The 20,918-nt window shown below is 37.2% G+C and overlaps 2 protein-coding genes across 2 annotated transcripts in view; both read right to left on the bottom strand.

Moving 5' to 3' along the window:
* Positions 1-6,318, bottom strand: part of ceacam1 (CEA cell adhesion molecule 1) — a 10,654-nt gene extending 4,336 nt beyond the window's left edge. The window contains exons 1-11 of the mRNA XM_035672201.1: positions 6,065-6,318; positions 5,574-5,867; positions 4,749-5,030; positions 4,405-4,668; positions 3,632-3,907; positions 3,249-3,500; positions 2,474-2,749; positions 1,862-2,113; positions 1,009-1,284; positions 394-645; positions 6-184 (exon numbers count right to left, since the gene is read on the bottom strand). Of these exons, the coding sequence (XP_035528094.1) occupies positions 6-184; positions 394-645; positions 1,009-1,284; positions 1,862-2,113; positions 2,474-2,749; positions 3,249-3,500; positions 3,632-3,907; positions 4,405-4,668; positions 4,749-5,030; positions 5,574-5,867; positions 6,065-6,119 (2,658 nt within the window). The 5' untranslated portion in view covers positions 6,120-6,318. The remainder of the gene's footprint in view (positions 1-5; positions 185-393; positions 646-1,008; positions 1,285-1,861; positions 2,114-2,473; positions 2,750-3,248; positions 3,501-3,631; positions 3,908-4,404; positions 4,669-4,748; positions 5,031-5,573; positions 5,868-6,064) is intronic.
* A 1,420-nt stretch (positions 6,319-7,738) lies between these two features.
* LOC118335773 (carcinoembryonic antigen-related cell adhesion molecule 5-like) lies at positions 7,739-17,609 on the bottom strand. Its single transcript, XM_035672200.1, has 8 exons — positions 17,511-17,609; positions 16,479-16,736; positions 15,461-15,745; positions 15,091-15,366; positions 10,245-10,553; positions 8,307-8,588; positions 7,905-8,171; positions 7,739-7,749 (listed from the first exon to the last, which is right to left on the bottom strand). Exons 1-8 carry the CDS (start codon positions 17,560-17,562, stop codon positions 7,739-7,741), a joined length of 1,740 nt encoding a protein of 579 aa, XP_035528093.1. The 5' UTR covers positions 17,563-17,609.
* Positions 17,610-20,918: the final 3,309 nt, after the last annotated feature.

Below are 20,918 nucleotides of genomic sequence, written 5' to 3'. Positions count from 1 at the left end.
GGATCAAAGGTGAGGATGGTGTTGTCCATTGAGAAATTTCTTGTGTTGTCAGGATACAGTGGGGACCAATAATATGTCCACATAATTGAGTCAACACTTCCAGTTGTCTCACAGGTTAGAGTGAAAGTGTGGTTCTGGATTGGCGGAGGTCCGACAATTTTTATTGACGCCATGGTCACTGGAGCTGTGGAAATATAGAGAATAAAAGAATGGTGGAAGGAGCCAGGCTAGCTGTTTCCCCTTACTTCCAGTCTAAATTAAAGCTAACTGTCTGCTGGCTGTAGTTTCCTATTTAATAGACAGATATGAGAGAGGTATTGATCATGTAATTCCCGGCATGAAGAAATAAGCATATCTATGGAAATGTCTCAGTATTCTTGTACATTAAGTTACCTAAAACAGTCAGCATCGTGTACGCAGTGCTGTTTTTGCCAGTGATGTTGTTGTAGGCCATGCAGGTATACATCCCACTCATATCTCTGGTAAGGGGAGGTGTGACATACTCAGACGTATTGGCCACTACAGAATCATTGAAGAACCATTTGTAGATGCTGACAGGGTTGGATGAAGCGTAGCAGCTCAGTGTGACATTGTCTCCTGTCTTTGCCATGTTTGGTCCCATGATAGTTGGCTTCTCTGGTCCATCTAAGCATATGGATATTACCTTAAATCACCTTCATTGAAAACATGTTGACATGAATCACACAAAGCAGAACTGTGCATGACTGGAATCCATCATTGGATAACCTGACGCAGACAATCTGATGTTTAGTTCATTGCAGTCAGTATTTTGTGATGAATCTATTAGATGTGGCCACATTTCCTAATGTCTCATGTAATTATTCCTTAGTTAATGATTTCCTACATTTTTCTAAAATACTTTCTTTTAACTGTAATATTAAATTGTTTTGAGTTGCATTTCTTCTTGGGCTTTAGTTGAATGCCTTTTTGACATATTGAAAAATTCCTTCCCTCAACAACGGATGTGATTTAGGGCAGAATACTCACAAAAAACCTCCAGTGTAAAGATTTCACTAGTGGAGCTGCTGAGTGGATTTGAAGCTACACATTGATAGTTCCCATTGTCAGAGGCCATGACAGGATCAAAGGTGAGGATGGTGTTGTTCATTGAGAAATTTCTTGTGTTGTCAGGATACAGTTGGTTCCAATTATACATCCAGATAATTGACTCCACACTTCCTGTTGTCTCACAGGTTAGAGTGAAAGTGTGGTTCTGGATTGGCAGAGGTCCGATAATTTTTATAGCTGCCATGGTCACTGGAGCTGTGGAAATATAGAGAATAAAAGAATGGTGGAAATTAAAGTAAGTAGACTTACTCAAAAATATCTATGATTGGCTGTCTGGTTTGGTGATCTGGTTTTGCATTAGACTAAATCAACATTGAAGGAATAATTTGACATTTTTAGGTTAGAAAATATACACGTTTGCATGCCCATTAAGTAAGAAGCTTGAGCCAGGGTTGTTTAGCTTAGCTTACCACAAAGACTGAAAAAAGGGGAACACCTCAAGCCTGGATCTGTCCAAAGTTAAGAAAATGTGCCTACTAGCCCCACTTGGGCTCACTGACCTCTTCTCTCTTGTTTAATTCATGCATGTCAAAGTGTAAAAATGGCATGTTGATGTTTCTAGAGGTGCTGGTAGGTGAATTTTGCAACCTTTGGATAGAGCCAGGCTAGCTGTTTCCCCTTACTTCTAGTCTAAACTTAAGCTCACTGTCTACTGGCTGTAGTTTCATATTTAATAGACAAATATGAGAGTGGTATTGATCGTGTAACTCTAGGCAAGAAAGAAATGAACATATTTTTGAAAATGTCTACCTATTCTTGTACATTAAGTTACCTAAAACAGTCAGCATCGTGTACGCAGTGCTGTTTTTGCCAGTGATGTTGTTGTAGGCCATGCAGGTATACATCCCACTCATATCTCTGGTAAGGGGAGGTGTGACATACTCAGACGTATTGGCCACTACAGAATCATTGAAGAACCATTTGTAGATGCTGACAGGGTTTGATGAAGCGTAGCAGCTGAGTGTGATGTTGTCTTCTGTCATTGCCATGTTTGGTCCCATGATAGTTGGCTTCTCTGGTCCATCTAAGGATATGGATATTCCCTTAAATCATCTTCATTGAAAACATGTTGACATGACTCATACAAAGCAGAACTGTGCATGAATGGAGTCCACCATCGGATAACCTAACGCAAACAATCTGATGTTTAGTTCATTGCAGTCAGTATTTTGTGATGAATCTACTAGATGTGGCCACATTTGCTAATGTCTCATCTAGTTGCTCCTTAGGTAACGATTTTGTTAATTTTTATTTTAGAAATGCTTTCTTTTAACTGCAGTATTAAAGTGTTTGAAGGTGCAATTCTTCTTTGGTTTTAGTTGAATCCCTTTTTTGACATCCCTCCCCCCTCAAAATTGGATGTGGTTTAGGGCAGAATACTCACAAATAACCTCCAGTTTAAAGATTTCACTGTTTGAGCTGCTGAGTGGATTTGAAGCTACACATTGATAGTTCCCATTGTCAGAGGCTACGACAGGATCAAAGGTGAGGATGGTGTTGTCCTTTGAGAAATTTCTTGTGTTGTCAGGATACAGTTGGTACCAATTATACATCCAGATAATTGACTCCACACTTCCAGTTGTCTCACAGGTTAGAGTGAAAGTGTGGTTCTGGATTGGCAGAGGTCCAACAATTTTTATTGACACCATGGTCACTGGAGCTGTGGAAATATAGAGAACAAAGTACGTAGACCTACTCCAACATATGATTGGCTTTGTGATTTTTTGTTTTGTGGTAGACGAAATGAGGATTTAAGGAATATTTTGACATTTTGTAAAATATTATTTTCTTGTCTTAGGTGAGAAAATTGATACCAGTCTTATATCTGCATGCACAGATTGTTTATCTTAGCTTAGCAATAAAGACTGAAAATAAGGACAACAACTAGCCTGGCCCTGTCCAACGGTAAGAAAATCTGCCTACCCGCACCACTAAGGCTAGCTGACCTCTTCTATCTTGTTTAATCCATGCAGTCCGTGTAGTGTAAACATGTTCACTCATGGTAAGATTTTAGAGGTGCTGATAGGCAGATTTTGCTCTTTGACTGATGCTCACTGTCTCCTGGCTTGAGCTTCATATTTAACAGACACATGTGAGAGTGGTATCAATCACGCAACTCTTAGCAAGAAAGCCAATGAGCATATCTACCAAAATCTTACCTAATACAGTCAGCATCACAGAAGCAGAGCTGTTTTTGCCAGTGATGTTGTTGAATGCCATGCAGGAGTACTTCCCACTCATATTTAAGGTCAGAGGTCCAATCTCTAACTTTGAGGTTGTAGCCACCAGGGAATTGTTGAAGTACCAGTTGATGAGGCTAGGAGGATAAGAGGCGCTTGAGCAGTTGAGGATCACCCATGTTCCTGTCAGAGCCATGGACGGCCCTATGATCACTGGTTTCATTGGGCCATCTTTTAATATCAGACATTAAGTAGAAAGGTTAAATTTTTCAGTATTTCTGCTCGTTGTGTGTGTACAGTACTTAATGTGCACAATATATCAATATGCAAAGAAAAGAGAGATAAAGAGGTAAAATACTTACAGTTTACTTTAACTGTGTAGGGGCTGCTGGTCATGTTGCTCACATAATTAAAAGCCTGACACTGATAATTTCCATTATCTGAATGTTGGACTGGGTTGAGAGTCAGTGTCGTGTTGCCTGTGTCAAATACTGTTGTGTTGTCAGCGGAAATAAGTTGACCGTTCTTCCACCACTGAATATTGTCAACAGATCCATTCACTTCACAATACATAGTGAACGGCTCATTAAGTAGTGCTCGTCCACCTGTATGATTTACCACAACTGCTGCTATTGGCGCTATAGAAGAAGAAGGGAATTTAAATTCACACATGTATGGGGTTGAGTGAATTATGCTATATTCTGTAAAGGACTATCTTGATATTTTGGGAAATATGCTTATATAATTTCTTGAAGGTTAGATGAGAAGACTGATCCTATTCACATATATGTCCATTAAATATAGCTATAGCCAGCAGCTGGTTAGCTTAGTTTGGCATAGCTTAAACAATGGAAAAAGGGCAACACATTGTTTCCGCTCTTTGGTTATTTGTATAGATGAAGCAAATGATATGTTACATGTTAATTAGTTAGCCGTAGGCGCATTTTGTTATCTTCAGACAGAGTCAGGCTAGCTCCTTCCAGTCTTAATGCTAAGCTAAGCTAACCGGCTGCTGACAGATATGAAAGTGGTATTGACCCTCTAATTTAAGTCTTGACAAGAAAGTAAATAAGCATATTCCCCCAAATATCAATAATCTAAACATAAAATACTATATCATACAATCCAGCCTTACCCAAAATCCTGATCATTGCACTTGCGCTGGTGAACCTGGACGTGGCTGTGTTGTAAAATAAGCATTGGTAATTTCCTGAGCGGCTCTCTGTAACCATTTCTAGTTGAAGCTGTGGGGAAAAATCATTTAGGTACACCCCATTAACCATCCACCGGATCATCGCCGCAGGGCTGGACTCCGCTGAGCATGACAGCAGGATATTAGATCCTGTTCTGTAGATGTACTTCATGGGCATGATCATCATTGTTGTGTTACTCGGGCCATCTGATGAAACAACAGAGTGTTTTAGGGGTTGTTGTTAATACATACAATAGACCTAAGAATTGTTGTTAGTGAAAACTCACAGCTGATGTTCAGATGTACAGGGAGACTGATTTCTTGGCTGATGCCATTCGATACATTGCACCTGAAAGGCCCCTCGTCATAGCGAGTCACTCTGACTATAATGAGAGTGGCCCCTCCATCGCTTAACTGTACTCCCCCACCGGCTGTGACCACAGAGTTGCCCTTCAGCCAAACATAAGACAGGGAAGACCCGTTGGACACAGTGCACATGAGAACTGCTGTATCATTGAACTCCACCAGGTTGGTTGCGTTTGCCCTCAGAGTAACATTTGAAATAGGCACTGTGGAGAAAGGAAATAACAAGCCGTTTGTCAAAGTTTTGTGGAAATGTGTGATTTCAATGGACAAGCAATGTTGTTTCCTCTACAAATAAAAGGCAGAAGTGGAAATGTGACTCATATGGCTTGAACTGATATCTTATCCAAAATCTCTAGAGCAGAAATCAGAAATACATATTTTTTTATCATACTGAAAAAATAAAACTTTAAGTCAAAATGTCTTATTTATTTAATTTGAAGATTCAAACTAAGACCTGAGACCAATTTACAACTCTGGCAAAGCTGACTCACTCTGCCTCAAGGTGACCGTAATAGCTACAGACTAGCTCTATTCTTTTCTCTTTCAAATGAACACTTGACAAACATAGTAGTAGACACGCGAACATGAAAATACTATATGCTCATTGTATTTTTAGAATACAAGACAGGAGAGGTGGAATGAGTGTCAGAGTATGTAGATTGGGCTTTGTTCAATATACATTTGAAGAATGTGAGCAAGTACATGAGAGAGTAAGTAAACATGAAAAGAGATAAAATGCTCCTTACCTTGGACTGACAGTGTTAACTCAGAACGAAATAAATTCAATGCCTGTAATGTGTACAATCCAGAGTCTTCCACTTGTAGTGACCTTATGGTCAATGATGAAGTGGTTGAATTGAATATAACCCTGTCCCTCCAAGTGTCAGCTATGATTTTATCTCCTGGGAATATCATCACAATGATATTGCTGTTGAACATCCATGCTCCTGCAGGGACACTGCTCCGGCTAAAAAGTGTCACATTGCTGCCCACTGGCAAGGGGTTCTCGGAGGCATATATATTTTGGCTAAAAGCAGTAGCTATAAAAAGAAAGCAAGGGACAGACAATATTCAATAGTCACCCTTAAATGTAGTCCATCCACACAAATATTGCAGAAATATTGGTCAAAGTACTTAAACTGGTAAAGCAGTGGAATGTATTAAAGTAGCACATATAAACTTAACAATATAACAAAACGTGTAAAATTAATTCAAGTTAAAAATAATTCAGCCTTACTTGTTTCAGAGGTTATCGTGGCCAGGATTAGTAAAAACACCACTGGACACTCCATTCTACTTCTTGAGTTTCTTTTTGCTTGGAAATGCTCTTGTCAGCTAAATGGACTTGACTCTGTCTGTGATAAATTCAATCTTGTGCTAATATATGTTCACAGCGGCTTTCTGATCAGCAAATATTTGCACTACATCAGTCCAGCGTTCTCTTCTCATTATGTAAATGCTTAACCCTATCTTCTACCATCACCGTGCCACCTCACAGCCATGACCACACCTTGTTATGCCCTGGTCTACCAGGGAATTTACTGGTATGCTCCAAGGAGTGTCCATTTACTGTAAAGCTCAGTCGTCCTACAGCTTTTGGCCAACCATTGGAGAGGAGGATATTTTGTAAGTCCACTTCATGACTTGAAAGTCTAACAAAAGCGAGTACTCTGTCTTTTTCCCACAATGCAGGTGGAATAACCATTGGGAAATTGGGAAAAGACTGCTAACATAACTAGTAAAGTAAATTGAAATTTAACTCAGAACACTAGAATTAAACTCCTTTTATATATTATTTTATATTATATCACTCGTCAGTCCACCTCTGTACCAACAAATGTCTTGTCATTTGAGTTATGTGGTTACAAGCTGCATTCCTAATAACAATATTAGCAGGATTAAAGTGACAATAGACTGTTTGTCCCCTTCAATATTTATCTTTTATATTTATCCTGTTTGGTTATGAACAAACCAAATACCAGTAAAGAATATACCAATGGTGTCTCTTCAGGTTTTCCCACTGTCAGTGCTCATTAATGAGTGATTTTGATATGCTTCTTTGGAGCTCTGCCACTAAAAAAAGGAAGATTTCCTCATTGTTTAAGGCTACATAAACATCAGCCATTGCAACATAAAGGGGATTTTTTGTTTCAAACATGTAATGTGCAATTTAAGCAGATATCATACAGTACATGAATGACCAACAAAGACCTAATGGTACACTTAAGAGCTTATGTAGTGGAATTTTACATAAAAATGTTTTGGCAGTTAATCTATCTGTACCTGATGTTTGAGTGTTTGAGGTATGTGGGTGTGGTTGTGTACTTCTGATCAGCCAGCAATCATTGTTTGATTAATGAACATATTAAAGTATATCAGGTCAAGGACAAACAACAGTAATGTTCAAATCACGTTTACTTGTAATAATATTTATTTTTTCAAAATGGAATTGCTGAATCAAAAACCATTTAAAGACACAGAAATGGTTTTGAAAGCTGTTTTGAACATAGCTTAAAGGTTCACTGTATCCTATTTATTTCATTGAATCGGAGTCTGTGGACTGGATGAGCCACCAACATCTGTGAAAGAGAAGCAGTTATTCAAAGTTAGTATTACTGTATGAATGTCTTTATAATATATAGTTTTTTAATAGTAATCCTAGTAATCAATAATGCAAATGATCATTAGTTGCAGCCTGTTACATCATTTATGCTCCCTGCTGCTCATATATTTAACTCATTATACCATGTTCAAGACTTATCTGAATTCTTGTATAAATGACACCATTTCAAAGGGAACATTCTATATTTTTTTCTTTTCTGAGAGAAAAATATTACAGACTATGCAAAATTATATGTAAATCCATAAATCAGAATCAATATTATATTGGATTTATTTAAAAATGGCTATTCTACAACTTGCCTGGCAATTAGAAGAGGAATCCAAACAATAAGAGTAGAGGCAGGAGCCACACACTGACTGCCTGTTGTTCAGATCCTGACTCTGGAGAGACAAAGCAAAGTTAGAATGAAGTTGGCAACAGGTGGAGAAAAATGGGCTCTTAAACTCAAACTCACTTGCTATCATGATGTGTGTGGTGATAGTGTTGTTCAGGTCGGTGCGATTGTTGAAGGCCAGACAAGAATATGGACCACTTTGGTGCTCGCTGACACTGAACAGCTTCAACAATGGACCTGTAGTGTTCACAAGCTCTCCTCTGTAAGCCCACTGAAGCTGAGCTGGAGGATTGGACTGTGCTGAACAGAGCATGGTCAGGTTGGATCCAATTGTAAAGGAAGTTGTATTCTGTCCATTCACTGTTATGGCCATGTTATCTGGACCATCTGAGAAAGAGACAGAAAGAAAAACAGGCAGGAGGAGGAGAGACATACCGCATTTTGGAGCTGTTAGTGGAACTGGAGGATTAGACATGGGGTAATTATAGCAGATTATAATTAAAACAACACTGCTCTACTCACAGCTGATGGTAAAGTTTACTGAATCACTGGTGCCGTTACTGACAGGATTGAACACATGACACCTGAATGGTCCCTGGTCATAGCGGGTTATATTAACTATAGTGAGAGTGGAGTTTCCATTAGTGAGCTGAACTCTGTCCCTGGCTGTAACCTCAGAGCTGTCGTTCAGCCAGAGGAAAGAGACAGAGGATCCAGAGGAGACGGAGCACGTAATGACTGCTGAACTGTTGAACTCCAACAGGTTGGTTTGAGTCGTCCTTAGTGTCACATTTGAAACGGGCTCTGTGCAAGACAAATGAAGATGTTTATCAAACTGTCAACACACTGTACACTGTTAGACTATGTAGTCAACAAGCAATAGAGGAACAGCATCCATACAAGAAATATTATATGTTAATGTTTCATAAGCCTGCACTCAGTGTCCACTTTATTAGGTGCAATTGTACAATCAGTTGAATACAACAGCCATGTAGTATTATCGTTACAAAGCAATTACATATACACACATACATAATATTACATATTATATTGTACTGAGAGTTTTTTTTCAATTTGTGTCCCTCCATTTACATACATTCGGGGTTCATGGTATTAGAAACACCTCTGTATGCAGTGTAGTCCAGTTCAGCACCACCTATGAATTACCTAAAATACTGTACATAATTCATTAAAACTTCTATGACAGTGTCAAATAAACCTCGATAATATAGACTTCATAAATGAAAATGAAAATATTCCTTAAATTCTGGTATTGTAAATGTTAATAAGTGGATAATATATTTATTCATCATCTAGAAAGACTTCTTTATTAGAAAGACGTAACATAACTTTTAACAGATAGAAAGATGAGGGTTGACAGATACAGACAAGAAGACATGTGAGCAAAAGGGCAGCAAAACCAAAACACACACAGGCTGGTAGCGAGCAGTATTCAAGTTGTCACTCCAAATATCATGAGAATGCGTTCCAGGCCTTTCTGATAATTGTTTAGGGATCCTCATTTTTCATTACAACAGGAGACTGTTCCAGTATAAACAATTAATCAGCACATTTTTGTCTGCCTCCACACCTCTATGTGTCTAGCTGTATTTATTCATTGCAATTAATTAATTATAAAGACTGTACTCAGTTTATTTTATGGCTCCATATGTTTGTTTGTTGTAAATACATCTTTTGCTCATTATATTTATGCTTGTCCTGCCTACAAAATTGATTGCACACATTTTCTGTGTGCCTTTATAACTGATTTTCTTGTTAACTGTACATTATTGTACATATTCTTTATTTGTTTCCTTGAGTTATTCAGGTTTAATAAATAATAATAATAATAATACATTCTTAGATTTAGAATAACAATTAGCAACAGAATGAAAAAAATATATTACTCTTGCATTACACAAGCATGACAATCTTTAAAGAACAAATCTTTTTTTAGGGATTAGGTTTATATGGATTACTATGGAAACTACACAATGTTTTTCATCACATACAGTATATTTACTCAACAAAGCACACAGTCTATCCAAAGCCTTCTTTGAATCATTACGCCAAATGAAAGTTGGTAATAAGGATAAATATGATGCAGGCAATAAAGAATGACTAAGGGCTCAAGTCTCAAGCATTCACCAGCTGAAGTGTCCTTGAACAAGATACTCAGTCTGCAAATCTGAAACAAATGCTGCTAATAATAAAAAATTATAACATAAATGTGGCGGGATATTGCTTTTTTAAAGTTAATTACCGTTTTACTTTTCCAAAATATGACTCAAATAACTCCATATTTCAGTTCTTGTTGCTGCTCACCTTCAATTATATTTCGAAAGTTTACTATCTGCTGGTTTCTAATAATGTTTAGGAGCTGTTTTAGAGTTTCTAAAGGATGAACCACTGACATCAGTCACTCCCAACCTTGAATATTATCCATTTGTTTAGTCTTACCCAGAACAGTGATGGAAACATTGGCCTTAAGCTGTGGGTTAGTGCTCTGCACTACGTAGACTCCTGAATCAGCCACCTTGACAGAGGTCAGAGTGAGAGCTCCAGTGAGGACGTTGACTGACGCCCTGCCGGTGTGACTGGGGAAAACTGCCTGCTGGTCCCCCAGCCAGGTGAGGATGAGGGACTCTCCCACTGCCCAGCTCCCACTATTCAGAGTCGCAGAAGGAGAAAGAGACAGCGTCACTGTACTCCCGACAACAGCAGGGTTGATGGAGGGCTGGACCTCCACAGCACCAGAGGCCAGAACACCTGAGAAAGAGAGCAACACATGTTATTTACTAAAGTCACAAAAGACCTTTATGCTTACATTTTTACTCGTATAACTATATCATATTCACAAAATCAGTTATAACAAAGCCTACCTTGAATTAAAGCCAGCAATACAATAGCCAAGGTTCCTTCTCTTTTCTTATCCATTTTGTATCAATGGTCTGAGGATGTCCTCACTATTTCAACCTCTATTATATGTCCGCAAATGTCCAACCCCCTACCCATAAATACCTACAGTAGGAACCCCAGCTCTTATCTGCAGGTGTTTCCAGTTATTTTGTGTTCACTCTTGTCAAACTTACAAAAGGTGCATTACATTTTTCGTTTGCCATCTTGGGTGAAGTTCTGTAAATGACCAATGAGCAAAATGACAAATTATGACAGATGGTATGTGAGGCAGGACTGGGGGGTAGGGGGGTTGTGTGTGGTGTTATTTGTCCAGTGTTTTAGGAATCACAACAAATTATACAAATTGTTTGGGAGGTTTATGCAGTTTTTTTCCCGTCAGTGTCCTTTCTATACCTACTCTGGCCCTTTTTTACTTATTGGGTAAGGGAAATTATATTGGGGATTTTTTTGTCTTTCCACCCCTACTGTTGAGAGTTTCGGTGTACTCATGTGACACCTTCGGCTCTGTTTTTTTTTTCTGTGTGTGTGTGTCAAAGAGAAAGATTTCCTATCGACTCCACTCCACATATTTCCAGTAACTTTATACTCAAAATGAATACACCTGCACCTGCAGCAGCTTTGTGTATCACATGTTTACTGAGAATGTCTATCTGTTCTGTTTTGTGTACTCAGTCTTACAAGAAGTGACCCAGCCACCAATGACAAGTCTAGTTTCACTGGTGCAAAACACATAACGAAATATGACAGACCGGCATATACATTCGCATTTTCACAATTCAATCACTGTACCTCTCATCTGTTTCCGACCGAAGAAAGAAATACTGTCATTTCTAACATTATATATTGAGAAGGCAAACCATTATACCTTTCCACTTAAAACCACTCGGTAAACACCTGTGGCATTGTTTGAGTGGTGGTGGTGCAAAGTTCAGGAGCACACCTGTGTTTTGTCTGACACAGAGGAGGTAAGATTGATTGTTATTTGTATAGCATGAGGGTGAGTAGGAGTACCAGCATTAGAAGACAGATATTCTAGACTCTGAAAATGTACCTTTTAATTATTGAATTTAAGGATTTATCAAGCCTCATTGTACTTAAATAGTATAGTTTTGATTCTAATACTTAGAGAATATATATAATAACTACAAAGAAATGCGACAGTTTTCACTTTGACCCTTTGTGTTGTCTACTTAGCAGTGTTATAAACATTGCTGAAAGTCACAGTGTAAAAATACAAATAAAAGTACTGCACTCAACATGTTATACATATTAGATATTAGAACAAGATATATTAAGTAAATAAGTACCACAGTTTTTTTTATAGGGACAGCTGAAGCGAAGAGAGAAAAAGGAGAGAGGGTGTGACGTGCAGCAAAAGGCCACAGACTCAAATCGAACCTGGGCTGCTGTGGTAAGGCCTCAGCTTTAGTACATGGGGTTCACGCTCGACCAGCTGAGCTACAGGGCTCCCACTGTCTGTTATAACTCTGATGTATTGTGTTTTGAATAAATGTAAATCCTGTTGCAAATATGGATGCAAATATATTGTGAGGCTTCTTAGGAATAGAAATGGTTTTATGAAAACAATATCCTCTGGCCTAAGCTCTAAGGGTCTAAGGCTCTAAGCTCTGTGTCCTGGTCTTTGTAATCCAACACCCTGACCAGAGAGTTTTTTACTGATGCATTAATGATTTCAGGTCAGATTATGTCTCATCGCAAACTTGGAAGTGTGAACTTTTTACTTCTCATGTAACTGAAAGCACAGCGACTCTCTTTGGAAAGAAAACAGCATTGCCAAACTGAAGAGACAAGAAAAGTAAAGCAAAAGCAGTTTTGTTTTTGTTTTTCACTAATTTTCCTCGACTCATTTGTCATAATTTGTCTCCATCAACAGGGGCCACCAAACTCCCTCTCGATGGTTTACTGTTTATGATGAATGCTGTGGGGTAACCAGAGAGTACTTAGTACTGACACATGTTTTCCATTATTATTAATCATGTCATGCTATGTCATAAAAAGGAAAAAAGAAATACAGTAGAGATATTTACTTAGACTGTGAAGTAAATTAATGACATTTACTTTTTAGATTGTGTTGCTGCACCATACAACACTGCACTCACACACTTCTCCACTCATCCACTCACCTACACCGCTGACCCCACTGATTTTCACATGCTATTGTCGGTTTAAGTTATCTTCTTAGTTTCATTCTTTTCTTAAATAAATAATTTGCCTGGTTTGTGACAGCAGCCGTACTGGCATGAAATAGTAGGGTAATCAGGACTTCATCACTTCTGAGGTACTTTTTTGAGTATTTCAATTTTCTGTTTCTGTATTTATACATATATTTATATTTACATTTATATAGTGTATTTATACACTAAATTTAAGTAACAAAAAATGTGCTTTTGTTTTCTACTACGTGTATTTTATAACTTGAGTGAGTTAGCTTCTTTGCACATTTGGATTTATACCACAAAATATAATCAACAAATAAAATATAAGTATTATTATAGGTTCAGATAAGACATCCTTGATTCTGGGGGAAAATGTCAAGCTACCAAGCAGTATATAAAGTAGCCATCTGCAACATTAAGATTATTAAGTGCATTAATGAACTAATAATAAGAATCCAAAAAATTAATATAGCCTATTTCGAAATTGTATAAATAATTGTACCTTTAGTACTTTAAGTATATGTTGATGCCTGTATCTTTACCCTGTATTGATACTTCTACTTAAATAAAAGCTCAGAGTATTTCTTACATCACCAAATAACTAATATAGTAAAATTTACTACAAAAACAACAAAAGATATATATAGAGATATATGCAGGTGTTTCAGCTGAAATGTAAATGAAGAAGTTGACTCTGGTGTGGAATGGCAAACCTTTTTTGTTTTGTTTAAAATAAACAGTATAGTTTTAACTATTTTTCTAGTTTTGCTTCCCCATTCCAACTTAACCGCAATGCAAATGTATGAGACAGGTGAGATAACATACAGAAAAAAAGAGAAAAGAACAAAAGAGGACAGATTATATTGTTGCGTCACATGAAAGCAAGACACACCAGAGGCCTCTGTCTCCCTCATCTGTTTTCTCTGTGTCATTCTCTTATCTGTCTTATTTGTTCAGTTTCAGGGGGTTAAGAGAGCCCTTGGCATGTCACTAACCAGAGGGGATTTAAAAAACACATCAGTATAAATGAGTCAGCTCCTTTCTAGAAGGTGACGTCACAAAGCTGTTTTCAGTGAATCAGTAACACATCCAGGACAAGTCAACATCTCATGATCCTAAGTTTTGTAAAGGAGGAGGAGGAAAGACCAAGAATAAAGCACCATTATTAACAAACAGATCAGACACACTCATTGGATTATACTTTAATAATACAGAATTATTCACTGACAATAAATATAAAATCAAAAATAAAAATATATATAAAATATGGATTTTTATTTTTGCTTCTCATGTTTACTTCAGCCAGAAGTGAGACTTTTTGTTTGTTATATTTTGTACCTTTTAACTAATTTTAGGGTCTTACCAAAAACATACAAATACTACATAGTGTATGCTAACATACATTATGTTGTGTTCTGTATATTACTTTTAACATTCTTTAATATCTGTGCTATATTGTTAGTGTACTTTCACTGTATTTTCACCATGGTGTATTCTAATAGAATTTGTAGTATATTTACCTTTTTTTGTTTTAAGTATTTCGACTGGAATTCTGTAATTTGGGTTTTATATGGACTACAAGGCAGAAAATACTGGGGAAAACTAAAGAAGTAATCCCAGCAAAATGGGATTCTGTCAATTCCCCTGGCTTCATAAACATATTTTTATTTTTATTTTGCATCATTACACCCCTTTTTCTATCATCAATATATCAATACATCATATAACATGACAAAACATATGTAAAAAACGAAATAGACAAGAGAGGGAAACTCTGTTTTAGTTTCAGTTAGCTTTGCACAGAAGTAGCCGGTAGAAATGTCTTTCAGAGAAACCTCTTTTACTTTTATACTTTGAGTCTTTTTTTTTTACACAGTGTCTGTTATTCTACTGTCTGTATGTTCCTTTCACATGTGATAAAGATAAAAAATAAAAGGCCAGGAAATATATTTCCAAAAGGGTAAATACACTCATTTAAGCTTAATAAGTAAAACAAATAAACAGCTCTATGAATTAAAAAGCACCAGTAGTCCCAGACTGAGGACCACTGCAATAAGTCCATTGAGCTGCATCACCTCTGACCCAGAGAGAGGAATACCTAGGAGAAGATGACAAACAGTACAAATAAAGTAAATAGACTGGATTTAACATGTATTTTGACACTGATGCGATAGTAGACACAGGAGCAAATACTCAAGAGCTGTCACTACCTTTAACTTCTACCATCTTAGTGGCCTCAGCAGAGCGTCCAACAGCTGCATTTTCTGCAACACAGGTGAAGTTTTGGAAAGTACCGGGTATAGAAGGGGTCCACTTGAGCTCATTTTCATGGACTGAAAAGTAGGTTCCAATGGGAAAGCCTCCCCTGAACTGCCATTTGACTGTACAGTCCACATTTAAGGTACAGCTCGTCAAGCAGGTGAATTTACTCAATCTGCCTGGAAACACCGCATCAGGTCCGCTGATGCTGACGTTCCATGGATCAACTACAGAAGAGAAAAAAATGAGAAAGTTCACTCCAGTATGTGAATATAAACTTTTCTGCCTTAAACTTAAATTCTTCACTTTATGAATACTTACAGCTGAGTAGAAAGCCCAGGCTGAAAACCTTTGTCTGATGCACCGTAGGCACATAAGCCTCACACTGGTAGAATCCAGCATCAGAGGGCAGCAGTGAGTCAAAGTGGAGTAAAGTGTTTTGCAGCAGCTGCATATTGTCACGCAGGGTCACTTTCTGTCCATCTTTGTACCAGACCACCTGGTTCCCCTGGCTTGAGGGTGATGAAGCATCATGGCAGACGAGATCCAGTGACTGGTTGAGAGATGGGACAGTGTTTGGTGGACTGATTTGAACAGACACTCGATCTGCAACAAAGGACGCCAGATAGAGATTATTTCACAATCATGAAGCAAAGAAGAAACACACACGTCTCAAACTCATTTAATGGACATAATAATAAATTCAGTTGATATTTGACAAAGCAGCAGTTGTGGAAGACATATTCAGATCCTTTAACCAAAGTAAAAATACAGAAGAGTAAGCAAAATGTAAAACTTGTCCCCAGTGATACATATTATATTATAATATACATAATATTAGATTGTTAATAATGATGCATCAATGCACAAGTGGAGCTAGTTATGTATTTTAGTCTAGTGAGAGTGAGAAGAACAAACAAAAAAATCTGCATTGATTTTTTGAACCGAATCTTTGCTAATGATGTGAAATATTGGATAATTTTACTTCTTCTTTGGGCCTTTAACAGTTCGTTAAATGAAACCATCTGAGAGGTTTAGAGGGTGGATCCCTCTTTGATGGAAGCTCAACACCTCAACTTACATGGATCAACTATTTTTTGTAGGGGTCACAAACCAAAAGGGAGGGGAACCAACAGTTTAATTATAAAGTTTATCCATAAGTTGTTTTATCTAAAATCTTAACCTGAAAAGTGTCACGGCTGTCAAAAAATGTTGTGGAGTAGAAGTATAAAGTAGCATTAAATGGATATACAGAATTAAAGTACAAGTACCTCAACATTTTACTGAATTACTCTCCCCTACTGTACAACTGGTACGGCAAATAATCTGCTGGACTTACTCTTAATTTCTACAATGGAGGTTATACTCCTGGAGACTCCTGTTTCTGGATTGAGCACATTGCACTGTAATTCCACTGTATTGTCCCGTCCATCTGGTGTCCAGCTTATTGCGCTCCCGTTGGCCGTGCGGCCCATAAAGGACCAGGTGTAGATGCAGTTTGGGAAGCAAGAAGAGGAACAGGTGAAAGTGGTAGTGAAACCAGCTGTCACCTCACCGGTCCAGGAAATCTGCTCCAAGGCCTCCAAACCTGGTGCACCTGAGAGAGAGGAGGAGTCAGTATGTCTGTATCAGACAATGTGTGATGTACGATTTAGTTTTCCCATCTCTTCAACCTTCAATTTCATTCTACTGACACATCATTTATTATAGGTTCTTACTCTGGCTGGGTCATCAATGCCTGCCCAGGTCAATCGGGTCTTGTACTTAGACTGTTTTCTATTGTGTTTTCTTGGCAAGCTCTAAGCTGCTGTTACATTTTTTTCTGTGGCCTAGTGAAGTCATATTTCTGTTCTTTGACCCTGAAAAATAAAAATCCTGTAAATTTTAAACACATTTTAATTAAAGATAAGCAAATCATCTCATCATTATTTAACTTACTAACAAAAGAAGAGACAAATTAGGAAAAAAAATTACAGGTTAGATGAGAAATGGCAAATTTGTTTGGCCATGTGATCCATTCTAGTTTATGTATAGAGGATTGTTGGGAGAAAATAAAAGATCTCTGTGTCTCTGTCTGAGTACTAATGCATTTGTATTACACCAATGTGTTGGGAAATTTTGTTTTTCTGTTATCTTTTGTAACTGCAGAACTAATGTCAGTGTGTTTATATTTATTTGTGTCACTGTCATATGTGTGTTGTGTATTGTCAGCTTAGTTACAATCAGTAGGGTACATGAAGAGCATATACAGATTGGTATCGCATGAAATTAGCACAAAACCATCAAATTGTTCAACAATAAGGTTTTTAATTCAGTCCCTGGAGTAACAGTCCATGTAAAAATCAGCAGTGAGTAAATTAAGTCCTCTTACCCATCAGTGCCACCAGTAAAACACCGTAAAGATTCTTCCAGTTTGGTATCATGTCTCTCAATGTGTGTTCAAACAAAATCTACAGTACCTCCTTTTTATACGACTGTCAGTTAGAGACAGGAATTTATCCCCTAAATATATTGCTAAAGCATTATTAATTTCAGCCACTCCCAAATTTCACAGCCTTGTTTAACACCGGACTTTACTTGATGATGAAATCAATGCAATTAAGCAAAGGAAGTTTCCCAAAATCATGACAGGAAATTTGTCATAACGGTTTATAGGTGTGACAGTGTTTTTTTATTCTATAAATATGGATTAGTGTAAATCAGAAAAAAACAGCGGCAACACAAATAGAAACGGTTGTGTTTGTTCTGGACAGTTTTGTCAGAGTATTGCATGAAACACTAGATGGCGTTGTCTAACAGGAGTTTGTCATTGCTTGTACTTCCTGTCTCTTTTAAAGTAAGATGTACAATATGGTTGATGAATTGGTTTTTACCACAATGGCTTCTCATCACGTGTGCCTCAGGCCTGTTGATATAATAATAAATCATCTGTGTAGGATCTCTTGCTTGAATCTCACTTTCCTACTCTTCCCTACTTCCTACGTTGATCATTAAACTGAGTGTGACATTATTTAGCCTCAGGAATGCGACATTTGAGTCCTATTACATAAGAGATTTACTGTAAACTAGAACATGAAGCACACCTAAGAAACTGACCCATTATAATGTTGTCTTTCAGTAATGATGAGTATCACTTATGACTCATCTCCCTCCCAGCTGTCACTCACTAAGACCCGTAATAAATACTGTCCAAACAGGTGGGGCTTTTCTGGTGAAAGGCTTTTTATAGGCAAAACAGTAAACATTGATGTGTGAAAACTCTAAGAGGCTTGTGGGAGAAAAAATTTAGCATTTTAAGATCTTTTAACTGTTAAGACATTGAAGAATACCATGATTTATGGCTTTTGTTCATTCAGACGCCACCTGTACTTTGGAGCGCTGTTACATTATATGACTGTGATGACATTAGGTTGGCACAGCAACATATGTAGCCACAATGAACTTTGAATGGCTGTAAATGAAATGCAGTGTCATTTTCTGGAAATGGATTTAATTTTGCATACTATTTACCTACACCACCCCTCCCCCCTCTGAAACTAAGTAGTACATTTTCACTGAAGATGGACTCATCTCTCTGTCTCTCTGGACTCTTCCCCGTCATTTATGATTCACTGTTTGCATTGTAAATAACCCACACTCACAATCTACTGTGCCATTCTTTGCATGTCCACTGTATTTATGGAAGTACCATAAACTTTGTAAATATGAAAACAAAGACACAAACAAGGTATTGTAGAAACAGACTCTGTGCCTTCTATGCACAAGAGGACAAGAAGCCACAGAGAGGTGTGTGGATATGCACGTGCAATGCACAAAAGTGTTATATACTCTACAAATAAGATACTGAAAAAATAGTTTATTAATCTAAATAAGCAATCAAATTATTACAAAAGCAACATTTCCACCCTGAGAGTTACATTCATTACATTATTTCTTTGGTCAACTGGTCCAACATTAATCACTCATTCACTTGTGTGGCACATGACAGTAAAGAAAAATCTATGTTCTGGTTGAAGGGTTGAACAAAAATGGTTGACTAGAGGTAAACAAATCATGATACAACACAATTCAGTACGAAACAAGAATCCCTTAATTTAGCCCTGAGAACATAATTGTATTCTGAACAGTACTGAGGTATTTATGCCTCAAATGTTGTGTTATTTTTTAAATTTCAGGAGCAAATCCACGGGATCACCCCAAACATGGGAATAGTTAATGGATAAATGAATGGATTGTTTGCATGGTTGAAGGAGTTTTATGGGGTAAAAACCCATTAAAACTGCCCAAAAACCATGAAAGCTACCCCTACATTTTCAAGGCCTTAGCTGAAAAATGAAAGCCTTTGAAGGTATAAAGGGTGGTTTTCATGATCAAGTGGATCCATTAACAATTCCTTAATACATTACAATCCATTCACTTATCCATAATAATTAATAATTAATCCATATTAAAATCACTTCAACCTTACATTTGGCATTATTAATGGAAGTGTAAAAATGAAGGGATTCAGTAGGGATTAAAGTGGGAAAAAGTGTGTTAAACAATGCTTCCCTTCAATGCAGGTGAAATCAACCGCAGGAAAACTCACAGGTTGTTTGATCTTTACTTATAATTAACTAATGGGGGAGGGGAACTGTGGCCAAACATTAGCTCGAGTTTAAAGACTCCATTCTGTTCCTCTCATTTGTTCTGACACAGTCAATGTTTTGAAAAGAGGAAATAAGTAAAAAAGGAACTTGCAGTCTGATTCGACACAATGTACTGTATTCTGTATAACTCTTTCTGACCCTTGTAGTTAGACACTTTACAGTAGATGATTGCGTTGCTGGTCAACAATAAAGAAAAAAGCATTGATGAAGCTATTGATTGAAGACAAATAGATGTCTGCCTTTAACTGAAGCCTAAATAAACCTAAAATAATAAAGACACTTTCCATACTTATACTTATTTCATGTTGTTTAAAGTAATATCAGATTTATACGTTCCACACCTCTCTACTTGAAGCAGCTATAATCAATATTTTTACAATAACAATGTAGTCAAATGACAACGTGAAAACAATGTGACATATGTGAGAGGAGTCATGAACCTAAAGAAAGTTATCTCCTCACAAATGTTGGTGAAGATTAAAATTATAGAGACGATTCTGTGAAATCTTTTTGTCAAAAGTTGATCTAAGGTAACATCTTTGATTTAGTCCTCACTAAAATAACTTCTTTATTAAATTAAGAAAAAGATTAAAGATATCAAATTAAATTCTTTAAAATATAAATATCAGTGCAAACATACTGCATCTAACGCCTTAAGAGAATGAGTGTTTGTCGCCATGTAAATTTACTTCTATTTTCTATACTGCACTGTCTCACTTAAATATGACTTCCCTGTTGTCTCGAGATTATCATGACATCACATTACAACCTTTAGTGACATTTACCATAAACCTGTCCTGAATTACTCTGATCGTCACTTACAGGAAAAGATAAAGATATTTTTTAATGCCAGTTTCCGCATGCCTGTAAGACTTAAGACATTTATTGTACCTGTAGATATTTCTTTCTTGTTGTTATTGCTTACTTTTGTGTTTTAGATTGTAGACCTCGCCTTTGTGAAATGATAAAGTCGATGGTTATCATTAAGGAAATAAATAACAAAGATGGATATCTGTATTGATCTTTAAACTATTCCGAGGTCATAATAGGTTACTGTTGTAATGACAAATTTAGCTCAAGCTCTGTTGATGTCAAGGAGAATCCATGTCCTGAAAAAACACCACTGAAAG

This window comes from Morone saxatilis, unplaced genomic scaffold (genome assembly GCF_004916995.1).
Source record: "Morone saxatilis isolate NCDOM2014 unplaced genomic scaffold, NCSU_SB_2.0 Contig24, whole genome shotgun sequence".
Classification (NCBI taxonomy): domain Eukaryota; kingdom Metazoa; phylum Chordata; class Actinopteri; family Moronidae; genus Morone; species Morone saxatilis.
This window is presented reverse-complemented; position numbering and strand designations above follow the sequence as displayed.